This window comes from Corvus moneduloides, chromosome 5 (genome assembly GCF_009650955.1).
Source record: "Corvus moneduloides isolate bCorMon1 chromosome 5, bCorMon1.pri, whole genome shotgun sequence".
Lineage (NCBI taxonomy): Eukaryota > Metazoa > Chordata > Aves > Passeriformes > Corvidae > Corvus > Corvus moneduloides.
Window position 1 is genome coordinate 45,596,331 of NC_045480.1, and position 19,783 is coordinate 45,616,113.

Sequence of the window (19,783 nt, forward strand, 5' to 3'; positions counted from 1 at the left end):
CGGGCGTCGGTGCCGGCGGAGTGGCGGCGGCCGGGGCGGATGGACCAGGCGCTGCTGCTCGTCCGCAACGAGCTGCCCGCCCCGGGCCTGAACCTCGCCGCCCGCTCCGGCTCCTGCCACCAGGTGAGGGGCTGTGCCGGGCGAAGGGGTCCCTTCCCCGGCCTCCGCTTCTGATAGCCCGGCCCGCGGCGGGGCTGCTCGGCTTCTCCGGCGTCTCCCCGTGCCCTTGGTCAGGTCGCTGCGCTTCGGTTTTACCTTCGAGCAGCACGCAGGGAAACTCCCCGCAGCAGGAGCTGCTCCAGCCTCGTGGCATCTTCCCTTGTCTTTGCCACCACGCAAGGTAGAACCCCCTTTCACTCTCCTTTGGCACTAATGAGCTCCCTTCACCCTCTTCTTCCACAGTGCTTGTATCAGTTCCTGGCGTTTGTCCCACCAAGCAACGAGAGGCTCAGAAACCAGGCACGGCGTCGGTGATGGTTGTATACGCAGCATCCACTCACCTTGCTGCTCAACAGCTCTGTGGGTGACACAGATCTCTGCAAGTACGTGGCCCAGCCCCAGGGAATACATGGATAACTCTATCCTATATTTGTGTTGGCTTGGTTTGTTGGTTTGTTTTTTTCCTTTGGAGCCATGTGCCTCTTTATTGCCTGCTCATCGCCTCCTTTTCCCCAGCTGTTTTTAGACCAAGAGCTCAGTCTTCACCCCACCTACTGTAACAGTGATGTACTTTGGAATTGTGCTGAAAGGATCTAGGTGCAAGCAGGCGCCGAAACGGTGTTCACCAAGGCAGCATGTACAAGCACCTGATTTCTCTTGCAGGGAGTCTCTAGTTCAAGAAGACAAATGACGGCAGTGCATGTGTGGTAAAGAATTGGTGTTGGGCTAGGGGAGGGTAATGCTTGGAAAAGGCCAGTTCTGTGCTAGATCACAGTGTTGGTCCAAGTTTTTGGCTTGCCTTTCCTAAAGCATTTCAGGCTTACAGTCCGCCCTACGTGCTCTCGTGGTACCCACATGTACTGGTGTTGTCTCATCAAGTTTTGTTTCCTTTATCATTTGCAGGGTTCAGTATCATTTTGGAGAGTTGGCAATTATTCCCTGTGGTAAAGACCCTAAGTACAAGCACCCAAACTGTTTCTTGTGACCCTAATCATCAATGAAGGCCCTATCAACAGCTACCTCCGTATGTAGTGCTGTTTTTCCCTTTCGTTCTACAACTTGCATGTCTCCCAGGAGAACCAGTTTCCTAAGAGCCTTGTGCAGCCTTCTCATGCTATGGTGAAGAGATGTCATGGGCTTGCTCCTCTTCTTTCTCAACATCTTGCTTCCATATGTTTTATACACCCGTCTTGAGGCCCTGACTGGGATCAGGCCTCTTCACATGATATGACTGTCTGCCCACAACCTTTTTTGCAGCAGGGATTAGTACAGAAAAATCAGTGGGTATGTGTCTGGAGGGAGAAACTAGTTCCTGTTTCTCTGCATGTTTATGTATATCCACAGAATCCTCCCTCTTCTTCCCTCTATCTTACTTCTCTCACAAAATGGGAAACAATTCACACAGTGTTTGGATTTTTTTGTTGTTGTTGCACTTTTTTAATTTTTAAACCTGAACATTTTTTTTTCTTTTTTTGTTCATCTCTTTTCCAGGACTGTTTCAAACTCTTGTCTCTGTCTCTTCCATTCCTTTTCCTTTACATTACACTATTCTTCAGTCCTTTCCAGTTTCCTAACTGTAAAGACAATTTCTCCATGCTTGCTAACTTGGTGTATTGCCCTTTCGGGCCATCTTCTTCATGTTGAGGCTGTTTTTAAACCTCTAGTTTCTTCTTCAGAACGTATTGCAGCACATCAACTCTTTTCTTACTAGCGTCTTGTGATGCAGTGCAGTCTTATTTTGCTTTTTTTATGCTGAGATGTGGAGTCACTGAGCTGCACTTTGAAACTAGCCTGCCTTTGTGCTGGGTAGTTTGGGGGTTTTGTTTTCCTCTGGGGATGTATACTGCATGGAGAAGGTGATGTGATAGTCAGTTGGGCTTTGTGTCATGTTTGTGTCACGCTTGGCCAAGCCCAGGTCACTCAGTGGTTTTGCTAGACCATTTATAGAGTTGTGTTCTTCTCTTTTCATGTAGCTATTCTCTTTGCTTTCCTGGTTTACATGGGGATCCTTGCTATCCTGATTGCTGGGCGCCTTCTAATGAAGTAAGTGAACAGTACTTACTCCTTGCACGTGCCAGTTTAAAACCACGTATCACAGTGTGGTAATGCTTTGGAGTCCCACTTGTAGCCCTGCTTGCAGATCAGATTCTGCTATCAGGTGCCATGTGCAAGTTGCGGCACATGTGGCAAAAAATGCAGAGTGATGTGATTTCACTTGAGGGATATCTTGCAGCCTTGTTACTTTGTGCACAGAGCAGCTGATGTTCACTGTAAGCTCTCACATGCGCTGCCACACCCTCGTGTCCCTTGTTCCTTGTTTAGCTCTGGATCAGTAATCCAAGGCAGTGGGACCAAAGTGCGTGTAACAAATGCAACTTTCTACCCTGTGTACTGAATGGTGTGGGTCATTCTTGCCTGTAAGCAACTTGAGAATAAAACCCCCAAACATGAGCTTGTGTCAGTGTATTTACACAGCTGGACTTAACTGAGATCCTAGGTACCGACTGAATCTCAGTATTACCTATGTGAGCTGTAAAAATAGAAATAGGAACTGTCCAAACTTCTGATTTATGCTGGTAAATAGTTTTAATTAAGGTGAAATTAATTATAAAGTACTTTTGACTTTGTTTTGTGTTTTTAAACTGTACTCATTTTCAGAATTGATCCAGTCAGAAACTGGGTTTACAAGAAACTGAATCCCAGAGCAACTGATCGTATGATTAATTCCGTGAGTGACCACAGTATCTTCAGTTTGCATTCTGTAGTCTTTTCATCTCTGGGAAACACACACTATCTGGACATCTGGGGACTTGTTTATTACTAATCATCTTCCCCTTGTGTGTCATCTTTCCCTGAGCCAATCTTGTGTTGATGTCAGATAGGCAATTTTATGTCAATGGAGAGTGCTAGACTGGGTTTCCATGCAAGTGTAGTGGATTCCCTGTAGAGCTCTTGCAAGTCTTGAACATACACCTTTGTGTTCTCTTTAGTTCCCTTGAAGCAAATGTGTTGGTGAAAATACTGTCCCCTTCTGACATAGTCAGTGTAAGGGAAATCACAGCCTTCATGTCTGCTTCCAGCACAGCAGGAATTTCTCTGGCACTCCTAGATCTGACATTTCTGTGTGATCCTCATTTTGTACTAGAATGTAGATAGTTCATCACAGTCTGGGCTTCATATCTAGTCTAGAATCAAAAGACTTGGAAGCAGAGCTCTACAGCAACTCTTGCAGTTCATCTCTATCACTGGGATATAGTGATGTCTCCTTCTGTATGCTGTTACTGGGTCTGATCAGAGCGGTTTAGGGAACTCAGTTGCAAAGAAACCACTCCTGTGTTTAAAATGATTCATTTTTCACTGGTTGAGCTCTCGAAACAGTCTCTCTGTGGTGTCAGACAAGTGCTGGTGGGTTGGGGCGGGTCCTATTTGAGAGCTGGCAACTGCATCTGCTCAGCTCTGTTGTAAAGCAGTACTCAGAGTGTTGGCAAGCCTCTGGCTGATTTGGAGGGGACCCAGCTCTGATGAGTCTCAAGCACAAGCTCATTTCACTGCATTGTTGTTTCTACCTGGTCAAAGGTAGAGTCTGGAGCATCTGCAAACATTATTGCAACGTGGTGAAGCAGGAAGAGGTTAGAAGTAGACCAAATGAAGACAGGGAGAATAAAGACAGTGTGTCTGTGAAAGTTTGCAGTTTACTATCCTTTGTTCCCTAGTCAGCTGATGCAGCTGCTGACTTGCTCTTCATGTGTCTGGTTTGTTCCCAAAGGAGCTCGGATCCCCGAACACAACAGACTCCATTAACTGTGATCCTAGCCCACATCCGTGGAGCTCAGCCTCTCGGCGGCGGCTGCATTCCCTTGACACGTTCCGGGGGAGTGTGAGCATAAGAGCTTGCCTCAAAGCAGTTCTTCCAAGGGGAATGAGATTTTTCCAGTGGTGGTTTGACAGTGCATGGCAATATATAGCAGATGGACAGTTCAAGGTGGTCTGTTTTGCTTGGAAGTTAATCAAGATTTTAATTCTCGGATTTTCCAAAACACTTTGTAAGAAATATTGAAGTTGTGGCAGAGGGTGGAACAGAACGACGTGTTCAGTGTGAAAATGCTATGCAAAGGAGCTTGCTTTGGTTCACCACCACCCATGATTTTTGAAACACGGCCTCCTGATTGGTAAAGTTGGAAACCTTGGAAATCTTGCTTTAAAAATAAAATAAATTGGATCTCAGAGTTAGAAATGCATTAGTGGGAGTAGTAATCCTTAACTTTTTGTTCATATATAGGCATTTCATTGACATGCGATACTTTATGGTTTTGTTGTCTTTTTAGGCTCTCTCTTGTAATTATGGTGTTTGTTAACTATGGAGGAGGAAAATACTGGTTCTTCAAACATGAGAGTTGGAATGGTAAAGTACAATTGAGACACTTACTCTGGGTTTTAACTGCAGCAGTGTCTAGAAATGGTTGGTGTTGCAGCTGCTGCAGTGAGCTGTTGCTCAGCCAAAGGCTGGGATGCTGTGCTGGTTTTGCTTCAGCAGGGAATCTGCCGTGTAGGTTAATGGGCCAAAGCAGTGTATGGTCCTCCTCATCACACAGCGACAGGGTGCTTTCACATCACAGTCTGTGTGTAACCTTTTCATTTGTGATACAGGTTCATATCTTTAACTTTTCTGTGTTGTTTAATGACCACAGTCAAGGTGATGTTGCTCAGTGCTGTAAAAACATAGTGCCTTGATTGGTAGCTGATGCAGATGAAGTCAAGCATTGTAATGCCCTAGTGGAGAATAGCAAGGATCCCATCCCTGAAATCTTTCCCAAAGCACAGCATCAGTTCTGACCCTATTCTTGAAGAGTGGTAAATGCAGCGAGGCAAGATGATTAACTCTTTGTAAGTTTTGTTTATAACATGTTTTAGACTTCGGGACATGAATAATTGCTAGCAGCCTGCAATTCCTCTAGAAAATCAACAGTAATATTGTTAAATTTAAGGATGGTTCAAGGTAAATAATGTCCTCCTGTGTATTTCTCTGTAGGATTAACAGTGGCAGATCTGGTGTTTCCATGGTAAGTTTTCCTGAGGAATAGTTTTTGTATCAACCGATTCTTTATATTAAGGGTTGCAAGGGGAACATTTGTGTGCACTTTGCTTCCATGTGGAAATGTATTTGGAGGGATGAATTTGTGATAAACAGTTAATAGGAATCCGCCCCTACAAATAACAACATAATCCTTATGAATCAGTAGAAGAGCTAAGTGGTTTTGGTGCCCGACATCCTACTTCTTCTCACACACAAGGCCCAGGGCTACCCTGCCAGGAAGTGCAGTATCCCTGAGAAGCTCAATGCCATGCTGCTGTATTAAAAGCTGCCAATCTGGCAAGATTTGAAGCTGGGCTGGTGTATATCCATAGGTAAAATAGCCAAGTAAATTTTGGATTAAGCTAATATTCCTATAACCAGAGAACGGCTTTATGGGGAAGCAATTATCCCATCTGTCCCTAACATGCTTCTCTATGCCAGCTGTGGTTTCTCTTGGAGGAGGGAGCTGGACTTAAGACTGTGAACCTAATCTAGATGGGAGCAGTGGGTCAGTTCTGAATTTGAATCATAGATTTGAAGCTCATGTTTTACTTCTCTGAAGATGCTAATTTAATTTTGGCTAATGGAATTTTTTGGTAGCATATGAATTCCTGGAAACGGAGCAGGCTGCAATTCCAACCCTACCTCAACTGACCACTGAAAAAGATAGAAGTGTCCCATAGCACAAGCTCAGTAGCCTGGGAATTCCTAGCAATCAGAGGAAATAAAATCGCCCAGTTTCACCCAGTGCATCCATTTCTGTTGGGCCAACGCAGGCTGCTCTGTCAGCTTTAGTGTTTGCTGTTACACAGACGTGTTACGAGGCATCTGTCAGCTCCATTTCCCATCTGCTCTGTTCTCCAGGTTTGTGTTCATCATGGGGACATCAATAGCATTGGCACTGGGCTCCATGCTGAGGTGGGGAAGTTCCAAGTGGAAGGTGCTTAGAAAAATCCTCTGGAGGACTTTTGTGCTAATCCTGCTGGGGATCATAGTTGTGAATCCCAATTACTGCCTTGGACCTTGTGAGTGGAACTTGCTCTCTCATTTCTGTAACTTGTTCCTGCCTCCTTGGCTGGGATGTTGCAAAAACTGTGTCAACAGTTAGATTGTATCTTGTGGAGTGCAGTTCTGCACTGATGCAATTCTCTCTGTAAGACTCTTGCGCCAACCACTGTTGATTGTCTTAGTGACTTTCCCAGGATTATGATGTACAGAAAATTGGGATAGCAGAGTGGAGGTGCAGTAGATCTCAGCTCTCTCTGGAGAAGGGTCACTTTTGTATTTACAACAGAGCCTGTGGCTGCTCCTCTTTCACATTGCTTGCATGTCTTCCAGTGTCCTGGGATAATCTGCGTATTCCAGGGGTGCTCCAGAGGCTGGGATTCACATACCTGGTGGTTGCTGCTCTTGAACTCCTATTTACAAGGGCTGATAGTGGGACCTGGGTGAGTTACATGGGGAGATGTAACTGATCTGAACTGATACTAGAGCAGGGGTTTGGAGACTTTGCTTTTGTGGGGGCACAAAGAACACATGAGAAATTATGAGAAAAATGTAACATCTTACTTGACGTGTAGTGCAGTGTGACCTGGCAGAAATGTTGGAGTATGTGCACCCTTCAGTGTCCCAGTCTGCATTTTGTCACATGTAGCTTTATCATATTTAAGGATTTCACCAATCCATTCAGATAGTGCTCAGAAAGAGGCATTCCAAGACACGATGACTTTTCCACTGCCAAGGAAGCCCAGGGACAGGCATCTCTATGCTGAATCCTGTAGTCTGCATTTTGTCCAGTTAATTTTGGCAAGGTTTTTTCACAGCAGGGGAAAGTAATACTGCTTTTTAGCCTTTCTAGAGTCTGTTTTCCCAAAAGGCTTTTGTTCTACTCATGAATCAAAATTCCTTTTGACATTTTCCAAGTTAAAAAACATTAAGGGCTTTTGTTTTGGTTTGTTTCTCCCCCCCCTGCCCCAAGTAACTAAGTGTCTGGAACTTGCTTGTGAAAATGAAAGGTCTATTGGTAGAACCCAGTTTGGTAATGACAACATCTCCCTCCTGTATCTGGGGATACAAGACTGCCTGCCAGGAAGTACAGGTTGTCCCCAAGGGCATGGTTTTTACTTGCCAGCTAACACCCCCTCCCTCCATCTCATGCAGGAAGGACGATTTCCTGCTCTGCAGGATATTCTCCCCTACTGGCCACAGTGGCTTTTCATTCTGGTGTTAGAAGCAATTTGGCTCTGCCTGACCTTCTTGTTACCAGTGCCAGATTGTCCCAGGTAAGACCATGCACTCGGACAACTTTCTGTGGGGTATCAGGTTTTTTCTCTTCTAGTGAGCAGAAGGTACATTTTATTAGCCATAGGGAAAGAATGAAGGGAAGAGCTTTTATGCCAGCAGGGTTAAAGGAAGCATCCATCATGTGAAAAAACTTTCTTTATTTTGGTACTAAAGTACCAGATGTTATACAGCTGATGTCATTCTTCCTTTCTACTTAAAGAAGAGGATTAAAATCTCCCTGAGGTGTGTGTACAGCTATATATGATCAATGCCATGATCATATGCAATGCCATCAATGTGTGCCTCTAGCCCAGGAAAACATCAAGCATTTCGTGTACTGAGTCAGTGGGCCAGCTGCTGTGCAGCTGTAGTGTACCAACACTTTGTGCTACAACCTCTTTGCCTCTGTCCTAGGGGCTATATTGGTCCTGGGGGCATTGGGGACTTTGGAAAGTATCCCAACTGCACTGGAGGAGCAGCTGGTTACATTGACCGTTTGCTTCTTGGAGAAAAGCATATGTATCAGCATCCCTCTTCAGGTGTAAGTAGTTTTTGGTTTGCAGTATGTCAGGAGGGGCTTGGGACTGATACGTGCAGGGGGTTTAAGAGAAAGGAGTTTGGTTGCTTGGGTGCCCTGTAACAACTGTTTTCTCTCTAAGGTGACTTACCAAACAACGATGCCATATGATCCAGAAGGGATCCTGGGGACCATAAATAGCATTGTTATGGCATTTTTGGGACTGCAGGTACCTCTTTTTCTTTCTGCCTGCATTCTATAATGGGAAGATTTGAAGGAAACCTGGAAGTGGGGAGGCAACTGGGTGTCTTTACTTAAGCCTGAGACTGGTTCTAACAAAACCTTTTTCAGTGCAATGCTTTCACGATGACTTAGCCTGAGGTGAGTGACAGAGAAGTGGAACCTAACATGGCAGTAGCTTGCATTAGATACACCTAGACTTCTCAGTTTTTGTAAGGGATGGACACAAGAAGCTTGCAAAATAGCCACCTGAAATCTTCGTTTTAAGGCTGGGCTTATGCTGGGAGTAGGCTGGCTCTATATGCTGGAAAATAAGGCTGAGACACAGACTTCACAGCTTCATTGTAAGGGTATTAAAGGTTGCAGCTGTACTTGTTCCCCCTTGCTGACTTTCTGCTTGATGGGAGTGATAGCCATCTTGCATCGATGTGTGCTTACCTTCCCTGACAAAAGAGATGCAGGGGTTCACATTGGTGTTACCAACACCAGAAGCTCACAGCTCACCACTGTTTAAAATATGGCACTTTTTGATGCACTGCTGGCTTTTCTGACTGTGCAGCAGCTGTGAACCAAACTGGAACTTGTGTGCTGGGAAAGGAATGTTACCACATACAGCATTGGGTAAAAATTGATTTGGAATATCTGTGGGGCAGAGCTTGGAACAGAAGTCTGACCCTGAGGAGTGAGTTATCAGGACACATTTCTTAGTGGTGTATGAAAAGGAGCATGTGCTCTGGGCAGGTCAGGGTATGATGAGGTGCTGTGGAGAAGCTTTTGGGGCTGGCTCTGGTGTTGTTCCTTCATGCAATCCTTGCTGAGAGAGATGGAGCTCAAGTTACGTTGTGTTGACCTAATAAAGTTGCTTATCCCCTTCCTCAGTGTTAATACACTAAGAAAGGGAGAAAAGGTGCACCTCTATGGCTGATTGGGTTGCATTTACGTATTTTCCCCTTGTGTGTCCATTCTTTACAAAGAGTCCTCGTTCTGAACCTTTCAGCCACTTGGCTGATAGAAATCCCATTCATGGATTAGCACAGTTCGCTGGTGGCAAACATATCTGGCTCTTGAAATGTACTTACATTAATGGGCATTAATTATTCTTTTTGCATTCTTTTTATAAGGCAGGAAGAATTACCTTGTTCTACAAAGACCAGCACAAACAAATTATGAGTCGGTTCATCATATGGGGCATAGTAATGGTAAGTCTGATGGTTGTGTAGCTCTTTAAAAGGCATGGATTTTAATGCAATGCATAGTAATTCTGAAACATGTTGCAGTTATTATATAAACTTTACCAACTTTCTATTTCAGGGAATTATTTCTGCTATCTTGACAAAATGTTCTAAAGAAGAAGGGTTTATTCCAATAAACAAGAACTTATGGTAAGCAAAGAGATGGAATATTTAGTATGATTTTGTTAAAGTACTATTTTAGTTCAGAGGATGTTCTACCTTTTGTACATTGAGATCTGTATCACGTAGTTCTCTAAATATTACTCTTTCTGCTGAAAATGTTTGTAGGTCAATATCGTATGTGACAACCACAAGTTGCTTTGCCTTCACCCTCTTATTGCTGATATATTACCTTGTGGATGTCAAGAAATGGTGGTCAGGTGCTCCATTTTTATACCCAGGTCAGTAAAATCACATCAGGAGACATATTCCTTCTAATTCTTTCTGCACTGATATTATCCTTTTGTTTTCTGCACTTCTCTTGTCTGTAAAAGAGCAGGGATTTAGTCTGAGGTAACCTGAAAGATTCCAGAATGATTAAGTTGAGGGGAACATTTGCATAGAACTGGGACACTTGAGGCCAGATATTTAGGAGAGAGGAACAATCAATTCCTTAAATGAGGGCTGAAAGCTGCTATTGCCCAATGACTGTTCTCAGTTTGGTCTCAAGTCAAGGTCCCAGTGAACAGCTGCCTAGTACCAAGCAAAATACCACAACTGTTCGAAGTTGGTTTGGAAGGGACTGCTGAGACTTGTGTAACCTAATGGGAAACTCAAAGGGCTGTCAACAGAGTAATACCACTTCTGAAGATGTGGAAAATGAAATCCCCTGGGCAGCTGTGTAGGTTGTGTCTCTGTGATTTTAGATAAGCGTGTTTCCCAAAGTATCCCACTGTGGTTTTAACCACACTGGGCACACAACAAACATGAGTAGAGAATACAAAGCCACAGCAGAGGGGACCTTTCAGCAGCTTTGGTCTCTGGTGTCTGGACAGGAAAATACGCAGGGTGACAGCAGGGTATCATACCTCCTACCAGAAACCCCAGAGCTTTGAAGGACAGTCAGCGTTTGTTTGTAAAGGCAGCAGATCTGACCAGCTTGGTTGGCACTCGTCCACCCTGAAAACAGTAACTGTTACTATTCTCCTCATTAATATAATTGCAGCATACTGATATGGTTGTATTTCCAATTTAGCACAGAGGTTATTTGTATTTCTTTTCAATAAATGTTTTAGGGGAGAGAACCCCTCAGACTGTATTTGTAAACAGTGCATGGCATCTTTGGAGCAAATGACATTAGCTGCTGTTGTCTTGGTGCCTCTCTTTTATAAGCCTGGCACACATCTGTCTGCTTGCTCTGAAGCAAGCCCATACCTCCTTTTTCAGATGGTATGACCTGTGCTTCCTTTCAGGAATGAATTCAATCCTGGTCTACACTGGACACCAAGTGTTTGCAAACTACTTCCCTTTTAAGTGGAAGATGCAAGACAGTCAATCCCACGCAGAGCATCTGACTCAAAACCTCATTGCAACAACTCTTTGGGTCGTAATATCATATATACTTTACAGGAGAAGGATATTCTGGAAAATCTGATAGAGGTGGTCAAGGTGTAGCAGGCTTAGATTCTGATGAGGCAAGTGGATTAGCCTGAAATATGGTGGATTAGCCTGAAATATTGCGACTCAGGCTGTATTACTAAAAAGGGATACTAGTTCAAGTTTACAGTGCCATGGAAGTTGTCATCAAGACTTTTATGTGACTTAAGGGACAGTATTTTACTATTTAGCAAAAACTTACTAGTCTACTACAGTTGCTCTCTGTTTTCTAAGTATTTTACTGATCTCCCTCCTTCATATAGAGAAGCTGAACATACCATAACAGTTGGGCAGTCTAAGACACCCTGTTGGTGTTCATGAAAGGAACTGCAAGGGATGGGGTGGTGACTGCAAGGGGTTGCCAGAATGGGCCAGTAGTAACAGTCCCTGCATGTGACACAGAACCCCCTAACTCAGGTGGTCTGGGGTTTGTATATATCCTTGGCACCTCTTGCATGCCTGTGCCCCTCTGGCACACATTTAACTTGGCCAGTGACTGACTATCTGGGAAAGCTAAGGGGCACTTCTGTGTCACAGCCTGGTGGTGCTCTCAGCTGATCATGCTTCATTATATTCTTACCATTTGGTCTTCGACCAAACCCTTAGGGTTTTGGATCCTGCTGAAGCCCAAAATCTCTTCTATTGGCTTATTAATCAGCAGGCTGCTCCTACAGGTACAGCAGCCCATCTGTGCATGTTCCGGGCCTTTGTGTAACACACCTCTTGCATGGACAAGGTCCAAGTTTCATGTGCTACACTCTAGGAGTGCAGAAAGGCCATTTCCTATTGACTTTATAATCACTTGGGTATCACCAAATTTAAATCAAAACAATCCTCTTTCTACGTGAATTTATTTAAGGGCCCTAATCTGAAAACCAGCAATACAGGTAGAATTCGCTGAAAAGGAAGAGCTAACAGACCAATTCAATAGTTTTTGGAAATTCACTCATGCTGTGATTTCCAAACTAGTGCTAATAAAAAACCTGAAATACCTTGCTATGTTCTCTGTGTATGTATAAAGATGGAAAAAACTACAACACACACTTTAGTATAATGCTATGGGAAAAATCCCAAAATAAGTAGGATATTACAAAGACTTCTTAAACAAAGTTTTATTTATAAAGTTTGATCACATAAGAAAACCAAGCAGTGAACAAACACTGAGTAGTGTTTGTTTATTGCAGAACCTGTAACTTACAGGGAACTTTTTGACCCTCTGAACAAGAGATTTCCCACTGCTCTGCTGCTTATTCATACAAAGAAGAGCTTTCCCCTCTCTCCATAAAAGCCATTGCATCAGGATGCAGTCCATTCAAGCAAGAGTCTGCAGCAGCAGTATTTTCTCATTAATGCAGAACCTATGCAAGACCACCATGAGATTTTCCCCACAGCGCGAGACCTGGCGCTCCATGGCCAGGCGGAAGTCTTCCTTCACTCCTTTAGTTATACCCCGGGTAACTGTGTGGTGCCTTAAGCCATGAAGGAAAAAGAGACAGACAAAATCAAATCATGGTTATCTAGTGAACTCCAGTCATTTAAAAGGTACTGCATGTCACTTACTATATATTTACAGCCCACAGCTGAGTTTATATAATGAGAGTAAAAGCCTGTGCTATGCTATTTTTAAAAAATCATGTGTTCAGTAGCTTACAAGTCTTTCAACAGTTAGAAGCTGCATAAAAGTCTATGTTCTCACTGCTTTGACTATGACTGCTGAAGGGGGAAATAATATCACTCTTTTGGATAACAAGGAAATCTATTCTCTTAACCCAGCAAGTACAGAGTTCTCCTTGCTTGGGGAAAGAATTTTTTTTTTCCTCTCTACCTTTGCTGCCCAGGCCACTTCTTCCCTGTAATCATTTCTATAAATGGCTGGGGTTGAAAGAAGAGTGAAAAGATGAACTTGCATTCTCTGGAGCACAGATGCCACCATAAAGAGCAGAGGGCATCTTCTACCAGTATCAAAGTGCAGGAAGGAGCTTTATAATCCTGTGGGCACTGATAACGCTGTGACTAATGAAAGGCACAGTGAACCCTTCACAAAACCCAGATCAAGCCAGGCTGTGAGTCTGCATCAGTAGAAGCCAACTCTTATGAAGATACTAGACACGAGGTAAGGGGTTACATTTATTCTGAGCACAAGTGCAGGACTTATTTTCAAACAGAACAAAGGTCCAGCTGAGCAAGCTAAAGCTGGGGAAACTTACAGGATATTGCCCTGTTAAAGGCCGTTTTTGTGAACAGTTCTTTGTCCTCATGCTGGCCTCGACACCTACATCTTTTCTTTAAAACAATGTTCTGCAGCACCAAAGCACTTTACTTGCACTGGTCCAGAACTGGCTAAGTAAGATCAAGATTTTGTAACATCTACCTGCAAGCCCTACTTGGGAAGGGGAGAAAAAGATATGCCCTGAAATGAGAGCCTTAACACTACTGAAGGAACCAGCATGAATTCATTTAGAGAGAAAAGCATAATGCTAATGCTGAGACAAGTCCTGAGTCATGGGTAAGAAGGGAAGAGCTGGCCCGAACCCAGCAAGCTCACTGAAAGACAGAAAGAAATTAAAAAATAAAGGGTGAGGGCATCTGTGCCAATCCAGAGATGCTGGAAACAAGAAAGGGAAACATCTCAGAATTACCCTCACCAACAATACCACCCAACTTTCATGTAAATAAAGAAGTCTGGCATTTGAGAAGAGACTTCTCTGCCAAAACAGTAGAGACCTTTGCAACACATGGAAAAGGCAAAGAGGAGACTAGCCCTGGAGCCTCCTGGGCAATTCCTGGGTGAACTAAGTGAAGCAAACCTGCACTGAAAACCCTCCAGCATATTCAGAGGTTATGGGCTAAGTCCTGTTACCAGTCTTTATTGTCTTAAACATTGCTGGCAGCCAAGTGCTATGGTCAGTTACAGCCTAATGGAGAATATGCAACCTACAGCTACTGAGCGAGCCAACAGCACTTTGGAAGATGTGTCTTATATTATGACTGGAAAACACAAAACAGAATTCAGAACAACCTAAATGAAGAAAAGTTGCTACAAATGGATCCAGGAACCAGGATCTTGAAAATAAAGGGTTATGCTCTTGCTAATATATGACTGAACATCAGTAAAACTTTGGAGGATTTCTAAGTTATTGTTTAAATTCAATAGCAATTACTAAATTGAAAGGACACGGATACTGGCAACTTATGGGAAAAAGAAAAATAAATGTTATAATAGAACAACATGGTTTGCCAGGCAATGTAGGCACAAATGAAGAAATTAAAAAAAAGATAAATATTGAGTAACAAATTGCTGAAAACCATGGGCAGTAAAACATGTTGACAAAACACAGCACACTATGAGCGGGGTTTTTCCACTTGGTACCTGTCAGCAGTCTGTATGCTGGGCTGTAGCACAGGTATGAATTCCTGCTGCAGTAACCCCATGGGAGGGCTAGAAGTCCTTTAAGAAACAGCAAATAGCAGCATTCAAACACCCACACACCAACTCCACCTCTGGTGCAAAACAACTCTCCAAAAAAAAGGAGTAACAAAAACCTAGGGTGAGCTCATACAGCAGTATGACCACCGAGCAGCCAAAGGGGTGCAGGACTCTTAACAGCATCAAACATGCACATATCCCCAGATTTCATTGCAAGGCTGTTCTACACTTGTGGTCTAACTATTACACATATTTTTGGACAGTTACACCAAGAGAAAGGACAGCATCAAGTGCAAAACCAATACACAGTTGTAATACGATGAACTGTCACAGCTCTTCCAAGGAAGCACATTAGTCAGAAAAGATTTAATCAGAGGAGCACTGCAGATATCACAGCTTCCCTCCAGAGCTGGCAAGAGCATGTCAGCAAACTGGGAGAGCCCACAGCTTGGAGTTAAGGGGTTTGCTGCTGAGCCCAAGCCGAGTGCATGCACAGCGGGTATCGGCCAGGTTGAGTACATGGCGGTGTTCGTTAAAGGTTGCCCAAGTATCTTTTCATTAGCCCACAGATGGCCTTTTCCACCTTTACAAATCCTAACTGCATACAAAAACAGCTGTTAGAGCATGGCACAATGCCAGAGCACAACTGCCCACTCAGAGCAACCTCCTATTTATGACCAGGGCCACATGAACTAACCACCAAAAGCTGTCTCAGGTGAAAAACACTTTGTCTTCTCCGGGAAGTTAAATTCTTATCTCTGTGTGCTATCTAGAATAAGTTAATAACCTAACAGGTCCAGCCTGGAGCAACACCACACCTAAGAAGAAGAGAAAGGAGAAATTTGATATATAGGAGACAGGTCTAGTTTCTTAATCTAAGTCTCTTATAATGTCACTTAAGTCTTATTAGGCACCCAAGTAGTGAGTGCACCACTGACCCCCAGAAATGCTACGAAGGGAGCAGAGAAGCAAAATTCACACTTAGATTCCTGAAGTACTCAGTTAGGTGCCTACCTTCAGATGTCACAGGTGGGCATTTGGGTTAGTATCTAGAGTTTTTTAATAGATATGGATGGAGAGCTATGCTTATAAGAGTCAAATAAAGATGGGACATTTAACACTCTAATACAGCTACAATAATCTGAAATAAAATAGCCACAAAAATTACTCAATTAAATGAGATAATTTTTCAAGAGTTCTTGGCATGAGTAAGTCCAGTAGTTGCAAAAATGGACACGGGAAACGGAAAATACACAGGACCAGCAGGATGGTTTTGGCCCCAGAGTGGCAGATGTTTGCAAAAGGGATTCTGTGCAATTGTGTCTTCACTACTGTTTGCAAGATCTGCAGTTAGAACTAAGCATACCCATGTGCACAGAGTAAAAATTACACTTTCAAGATACCTTGTTTCACTTCAAACCAACCTTCTCTGTCCCCAGAGAATGTGATAGGAATATGACTAAAAGGAAGGGCACAGCTTTCAGATCAAGTTTACGCAATTTGGTAGGCTACGATTAGATTAACTAGAGTAAGATTTATCAAAAAGAGGAGCAAGATATTAAGTAGCAATTTCCTGCATATTGCTCTTTTCCTCTTTAGCCTCACCAGCTAACACTGCCCCTACTGACATGTATATAAGATAAACTGTGAAACTTGGCTTGTCCAGAAGGGAGTTCAAAGGCACTTAGTGGTGCTGGATTCAAAGCTCATTGAACAAATCTTGTTAACACCACAAACAGAATGAGTTGGCTGTACCACCAGTTAAAACCAAAACCATGGACCTTCTCATTCCCACAGTGGATGCAAGCAAAGGGAAAGGTTACAAACTGTATATATATTTTGCAGAACCCAACTATAAGTCTGCAGACTACCAAGGTCTTACTTCATCTTTTGAAAAATCACACTACAGTTTGCTTTACTGAGTTCAGAAAAATGAGTGTAATTTCCTGTGAAGTATAAGGTACTTAGAAAAAAGTACTGGAAGAAGAATGTGGAATTCACTTGGGGAGAAAATGCCCTGTAAGTCATCAAACAAAAAGCAGTCCTTATAAAAGACATATAATATCTGAAATACATTTCCCATCCATTAAGATGCAGGACTGCTACACTTATGGTAACGAAAGATCAGACAAAGGAACAACTGCTTTATCTTTGGCCTGTTGTGGCAAACTCTGAGTCTTTCTGAGCATGAATGAACAGCATCTGAGCTGCGTCTGCTAATTCATGGGAGGATGGTGCAGCAGCTCATCCAACCAGAACTGGTGATAGCTCTGAAAGATGTAAGCAGTCTGCAGATACTGAGCCTACCAACCATTGTCCCAGGAAACAGGGCTACACTTGCACACGCTATCAAAAACCCCAGCTGGGGGAGACTGTGAGCTAACCAGGTCAACACTGTTGGGGTGACACCATCCCTGGGCCTCACAGCCAGTCCAGCTAAAAAAATATCCGTGGTACCAGGGGAGTAGACATCATCTCTGATCAGTGGCCTACGCCCTGAACTATCCCTTCCATCAGCTCTCTGATGAAGTGCTTCCAGCCCTCCACAGCCACATAAAAGACACTGTACACAGCTTTTCCAGCTGGACAGAATATTTGACTGTTTTGGCTCAATAAGCACAAGGAAATGGACCTGTCTTCTACAAGCCCTTCCATCATTCAGGAAACATCACTGATCAAAAGGAGGTCAAAGAGAGATTCTGTCCTGCTACAAACACTTCTTGCTACCTCCGTGCTGACTGGGGGGGTCAGAACAGAAAGTAACCGCTGCCACACCAATCAAACGGAGCCAAGAGAAACAGCGCTGAACTGTTGCAATGAAATGGAGACAGCAGGTAAGAAGTTACCAGATGGAGTCTTCAGTGCTAAGCCCTCTTGCTGGCAAAGCTTATTACTTAACACCATATGTGGTGCAGCATGCCCTGAAGCTTGTTTTCATACAGCTGGTTACAAGCAGTGAGATATGGCAAGGGTAAGAGTTTGAAAATCTAGAGCTCAAAAGAGAAAATTCTCCATCACATAATTAAGCATTTGAATTTCTACTTTTCCTTTAATTACACCTAGTATCTCATTTTTGTGTTGGTTACCTTGAAATTTGGAAAATCTATTTACTATTTAAAATTTGGATCCCCTTGTCTGATGTTAGGCTCCCATTTCGAAAACTTCAGCCCATTTCTAGTTAGTGAATAGCCAGAATACACTGACCTAAAGTGGAATTTCAACAAGCTTTAAGCAGTCCCCCTCTTAGGAAGGAAAATATTACAGGTTCTCATAAACAAAGAGGATATTTCAAAATATTCTGCCACTAAAACCCTGCAGCAGATAGTTTACTTGTTCAAGACTGAACAAGTAAAAACACCTAGAAAATTAATCCAAATTATTAATTTACTTCAGGATCTCGTAATAAGCTAAGCAGAATAAGATGACCTGCTAGTTCTAACAGAAGGGTTACTGGAGTGTAGCTGGAGTGCAGTTTAACTTATATTTTATACCAAAGTTTTTCATCATTCAGTGGTCTTTCATAATTTTGTTTTTCTGCTCAACATTACTCTTCAGCAAAATTAGTCCAAACACCTTGCACACATGCCTAATTATTTGAAGAATTCCTCCAAAGTGCAAGGGTCTGTTTGAAAGAGCACAACTGTAATCACTTTAATATCAATCACTCTAAAGCGAATGCCACACTCAGAAATAAAGTCCTGTAAAAGCAGGATTTTAAAACTGAAGAACCCCCAAAAAGAACACACAGATCAGCAGGAGAGTCAGAAAAAGAAACTCACGGCCTTGTTTGAACTCCTTAAATTTAAGCTCAAAGACACGACAAACTATCCAGAAGATAACATGAAAGCAAAGACAACCAGAACATACTCCCTTTTTTTTTTTGGCCAAAGAAAACAGTAAATGCTTTTTTATCCTTACTTGATCAACATTGCTTGATTTGGCAGCAGTTCCAGATGAATTTTCCCTCCTTCCTGTGTTCTTAAATAAGCAAATTCCTCCAACATATCAATATCTGAAGAAAACGTTAAAGATTTGAGTAGGGAAACAATGATAGAGAACATTCTTTCTTAGCCTCACATCTGAAGCCACATTGCTGAAAGGAGAGTCAAACTGAAAAGCTATTGAAGTACCTCATTATTAAAAGTGATAGAGAAGATCACAGCATGTATTCCTAATCCTCCACAAACAGATGAGAAATGGCTTTTTAAAGTGAAGAACACATCCGTTAGTTTCTTTTCTTTGTTTCTTCATATGTAGACAGAGGTAAAGAAAATTGACCTCGAAATTCCATGGGTTTCACTTCCTTCTCCTGCACTGCAGGTTATGAAAGCAGTGCAAACTGATGCTGGACCTGAAGCAAGTGCCACCACGGTAGCACACATCACACTTTTTGTTTTCTCTTTTGATCCCTTACTTAGCTGCTTGTTGGGGTTTTTTTCCTTTCCTTTAACACCAGAGCTTATTTAGTTGCCTCGGACAGGAGTTAGACCCCCTTGCTTCCTGAGGCCCATGGCTGCATGTAAATTTAGGTTAAACATTAAACTGTCCATTTGTGTGTATGCTGATCAAAATTGATGTCAGGTATCTGAATAGATAAATCAGACATGCTTTGCATGGACTTTGACATAGCTCATTATCTTACTCAACCCAAACATGTTACCCACAGAAAGCATTTCACAAACAAGAGCCAAAATCATTCAACCCTGAAGCACAGGTAGGTAGTGCTTTGTCTTTTTTGTTACCAGCCTTGTATATAATGCCCTGTACTTCTTAATGAAGAGATTTCTGTCACTTGCATAAGCAGCCTGAGCTGCTGCTGTTGTTCTGAATGGAAGTGCAATGGCAGTGTACTTAAGGGTAGTCTCTAGTGCCAGGGCAGGTGACAGGAGGCATACTTACAGTCCATTGTGTATTGCAGCCTACTACAAGAGGCTTTCATGGTATGAAAATAAATACAGAATATGATTCAGGGAAAGAGCTGCTGTTGAAACTAACAGCTTTTTCAACACTACAGCACAGGATGTGAAAGACATTCTTGTTCAGAGAAAGGATACTTGTGACATAGTTGAAAAAATTCTCATACTGGAAGTTTCCTTGCTGGCAGATTTTGTTGATGGCTTTCAGGAACAAGTTCTCACCCCTTGGCCACTCATGCTGAAGCAGAACAACTACGTGGCCCAGCGCCATATCATCTCTGCTGTCTGTGAAAGCTCTGAGCTTCAGGGAAAAGAATTACATTCAGACAATCAGGAAAT

At 42.9% G+C, this 19,783-nt stretch overlaps 2 protein-coding genes across 7 annotated transcripts in view; one reads left to right on the plus strand and one right to left on the minus strand.

Moving 5' to 3' along the window:
- On the plus strand, window positions 1–12,094 carry HGSNAT (heparan-alpha-glucosaminide N-acetyltransferase). The gene is made up of 17 exons (XM_032108591.1): window positions 1–123; window positions 403–542; window positions 1,063–1,183; window positions 2,133–2,202; window positions 2,818–2,887; window positions 3,926–4,032; window positions 4,485–4,561; window positions 5,189–5,219; window positions 6,098–6,258; window positions 6,572–6,681; window positions 7,394–7,515; window positions 7,931–8,057; window positions 8,176–8,262; window positions 9,395–9,472; window positions 9,585–9,655; window positions 9,794–9,906; window positions 10,918–12,094. Exons 4-17 carry the CDS (start codon window positions 2,159–2,161, stop codon window positions 11,097–11,099), a joined length of 1,380 nt encoding a protein of 459 aa, XP_031964482.1. The 5' UTR covers window positions 1–123; window positions 403–542; window positions 1,063–1,183; window positions 2,133–2,158; the 3' UTR covers window positions 11,100–12,094.
- The window catches only part of INTS10 (integrator complex subunit 10), a 23,881-nt gene continuing 13,711 nt past the window's right edge, over window positions 9,614–19,783 (minus strand). For 2 of the 6 annotated variants that reach the window (XM_032108586.1, XM_032108584.1), the window contains exons 15-18: window positions 19,583–19,745; window positions 18,447–18,540; window positions 14,472–14,549; window positions 12,199–12,570 (exon numbers count right to left, since the gene is read on the minus strand). In XM_032108586.1, the coding sequence (XP_031964477.1) occupies window positions 12,414–12,570; window positions 14,472–14,549; window positions 18,447–18,540; window positions 19,583–19,745 (492 nt within the window). In that variant the 3' untranslated portion in view covers window positions 12,199–12,413. Of the gene's footprint in view, window positions 10,625–12,195; window positions 12,571–14,471; window positions 14,550–18,446; window positions 18,541–19,582; window positions 19,746–19,783 lie in introns of those variants that run through there. The other 4 variants (XM_032108590.1, XM_032108589.1, XM_032108587.1 and 1 more) reach the window with 4 other exon arrangements.

What these genes read in the sequence shown, in the direction of transcription:
- HGSNAT (XM_032108591.1), top strand. Translation starts at nt 2,159, where the DNA reads ATGGGGATCCTTGCTATCCTGATTGCTGGGCGCCTTCTAATGAA. An exon ending in CTGATCGTATGATTAATTCC is followed by an intron (nt 2,888 to 3,925) that starts GTGAGTGACCAC and finishes TTGTTCCCAAAG; the next exon opens with GAGCTCGGATCCCCGAACAC. An exon ending in GGGCTGATAGTGGGACCTGG is followed by an intron (nt 6,682 to 7,393) that starts GTGAGTTACATG and finishes CATCTCATGCAG; the next exon opens with GAAGGACGATTTCCTGCTCT.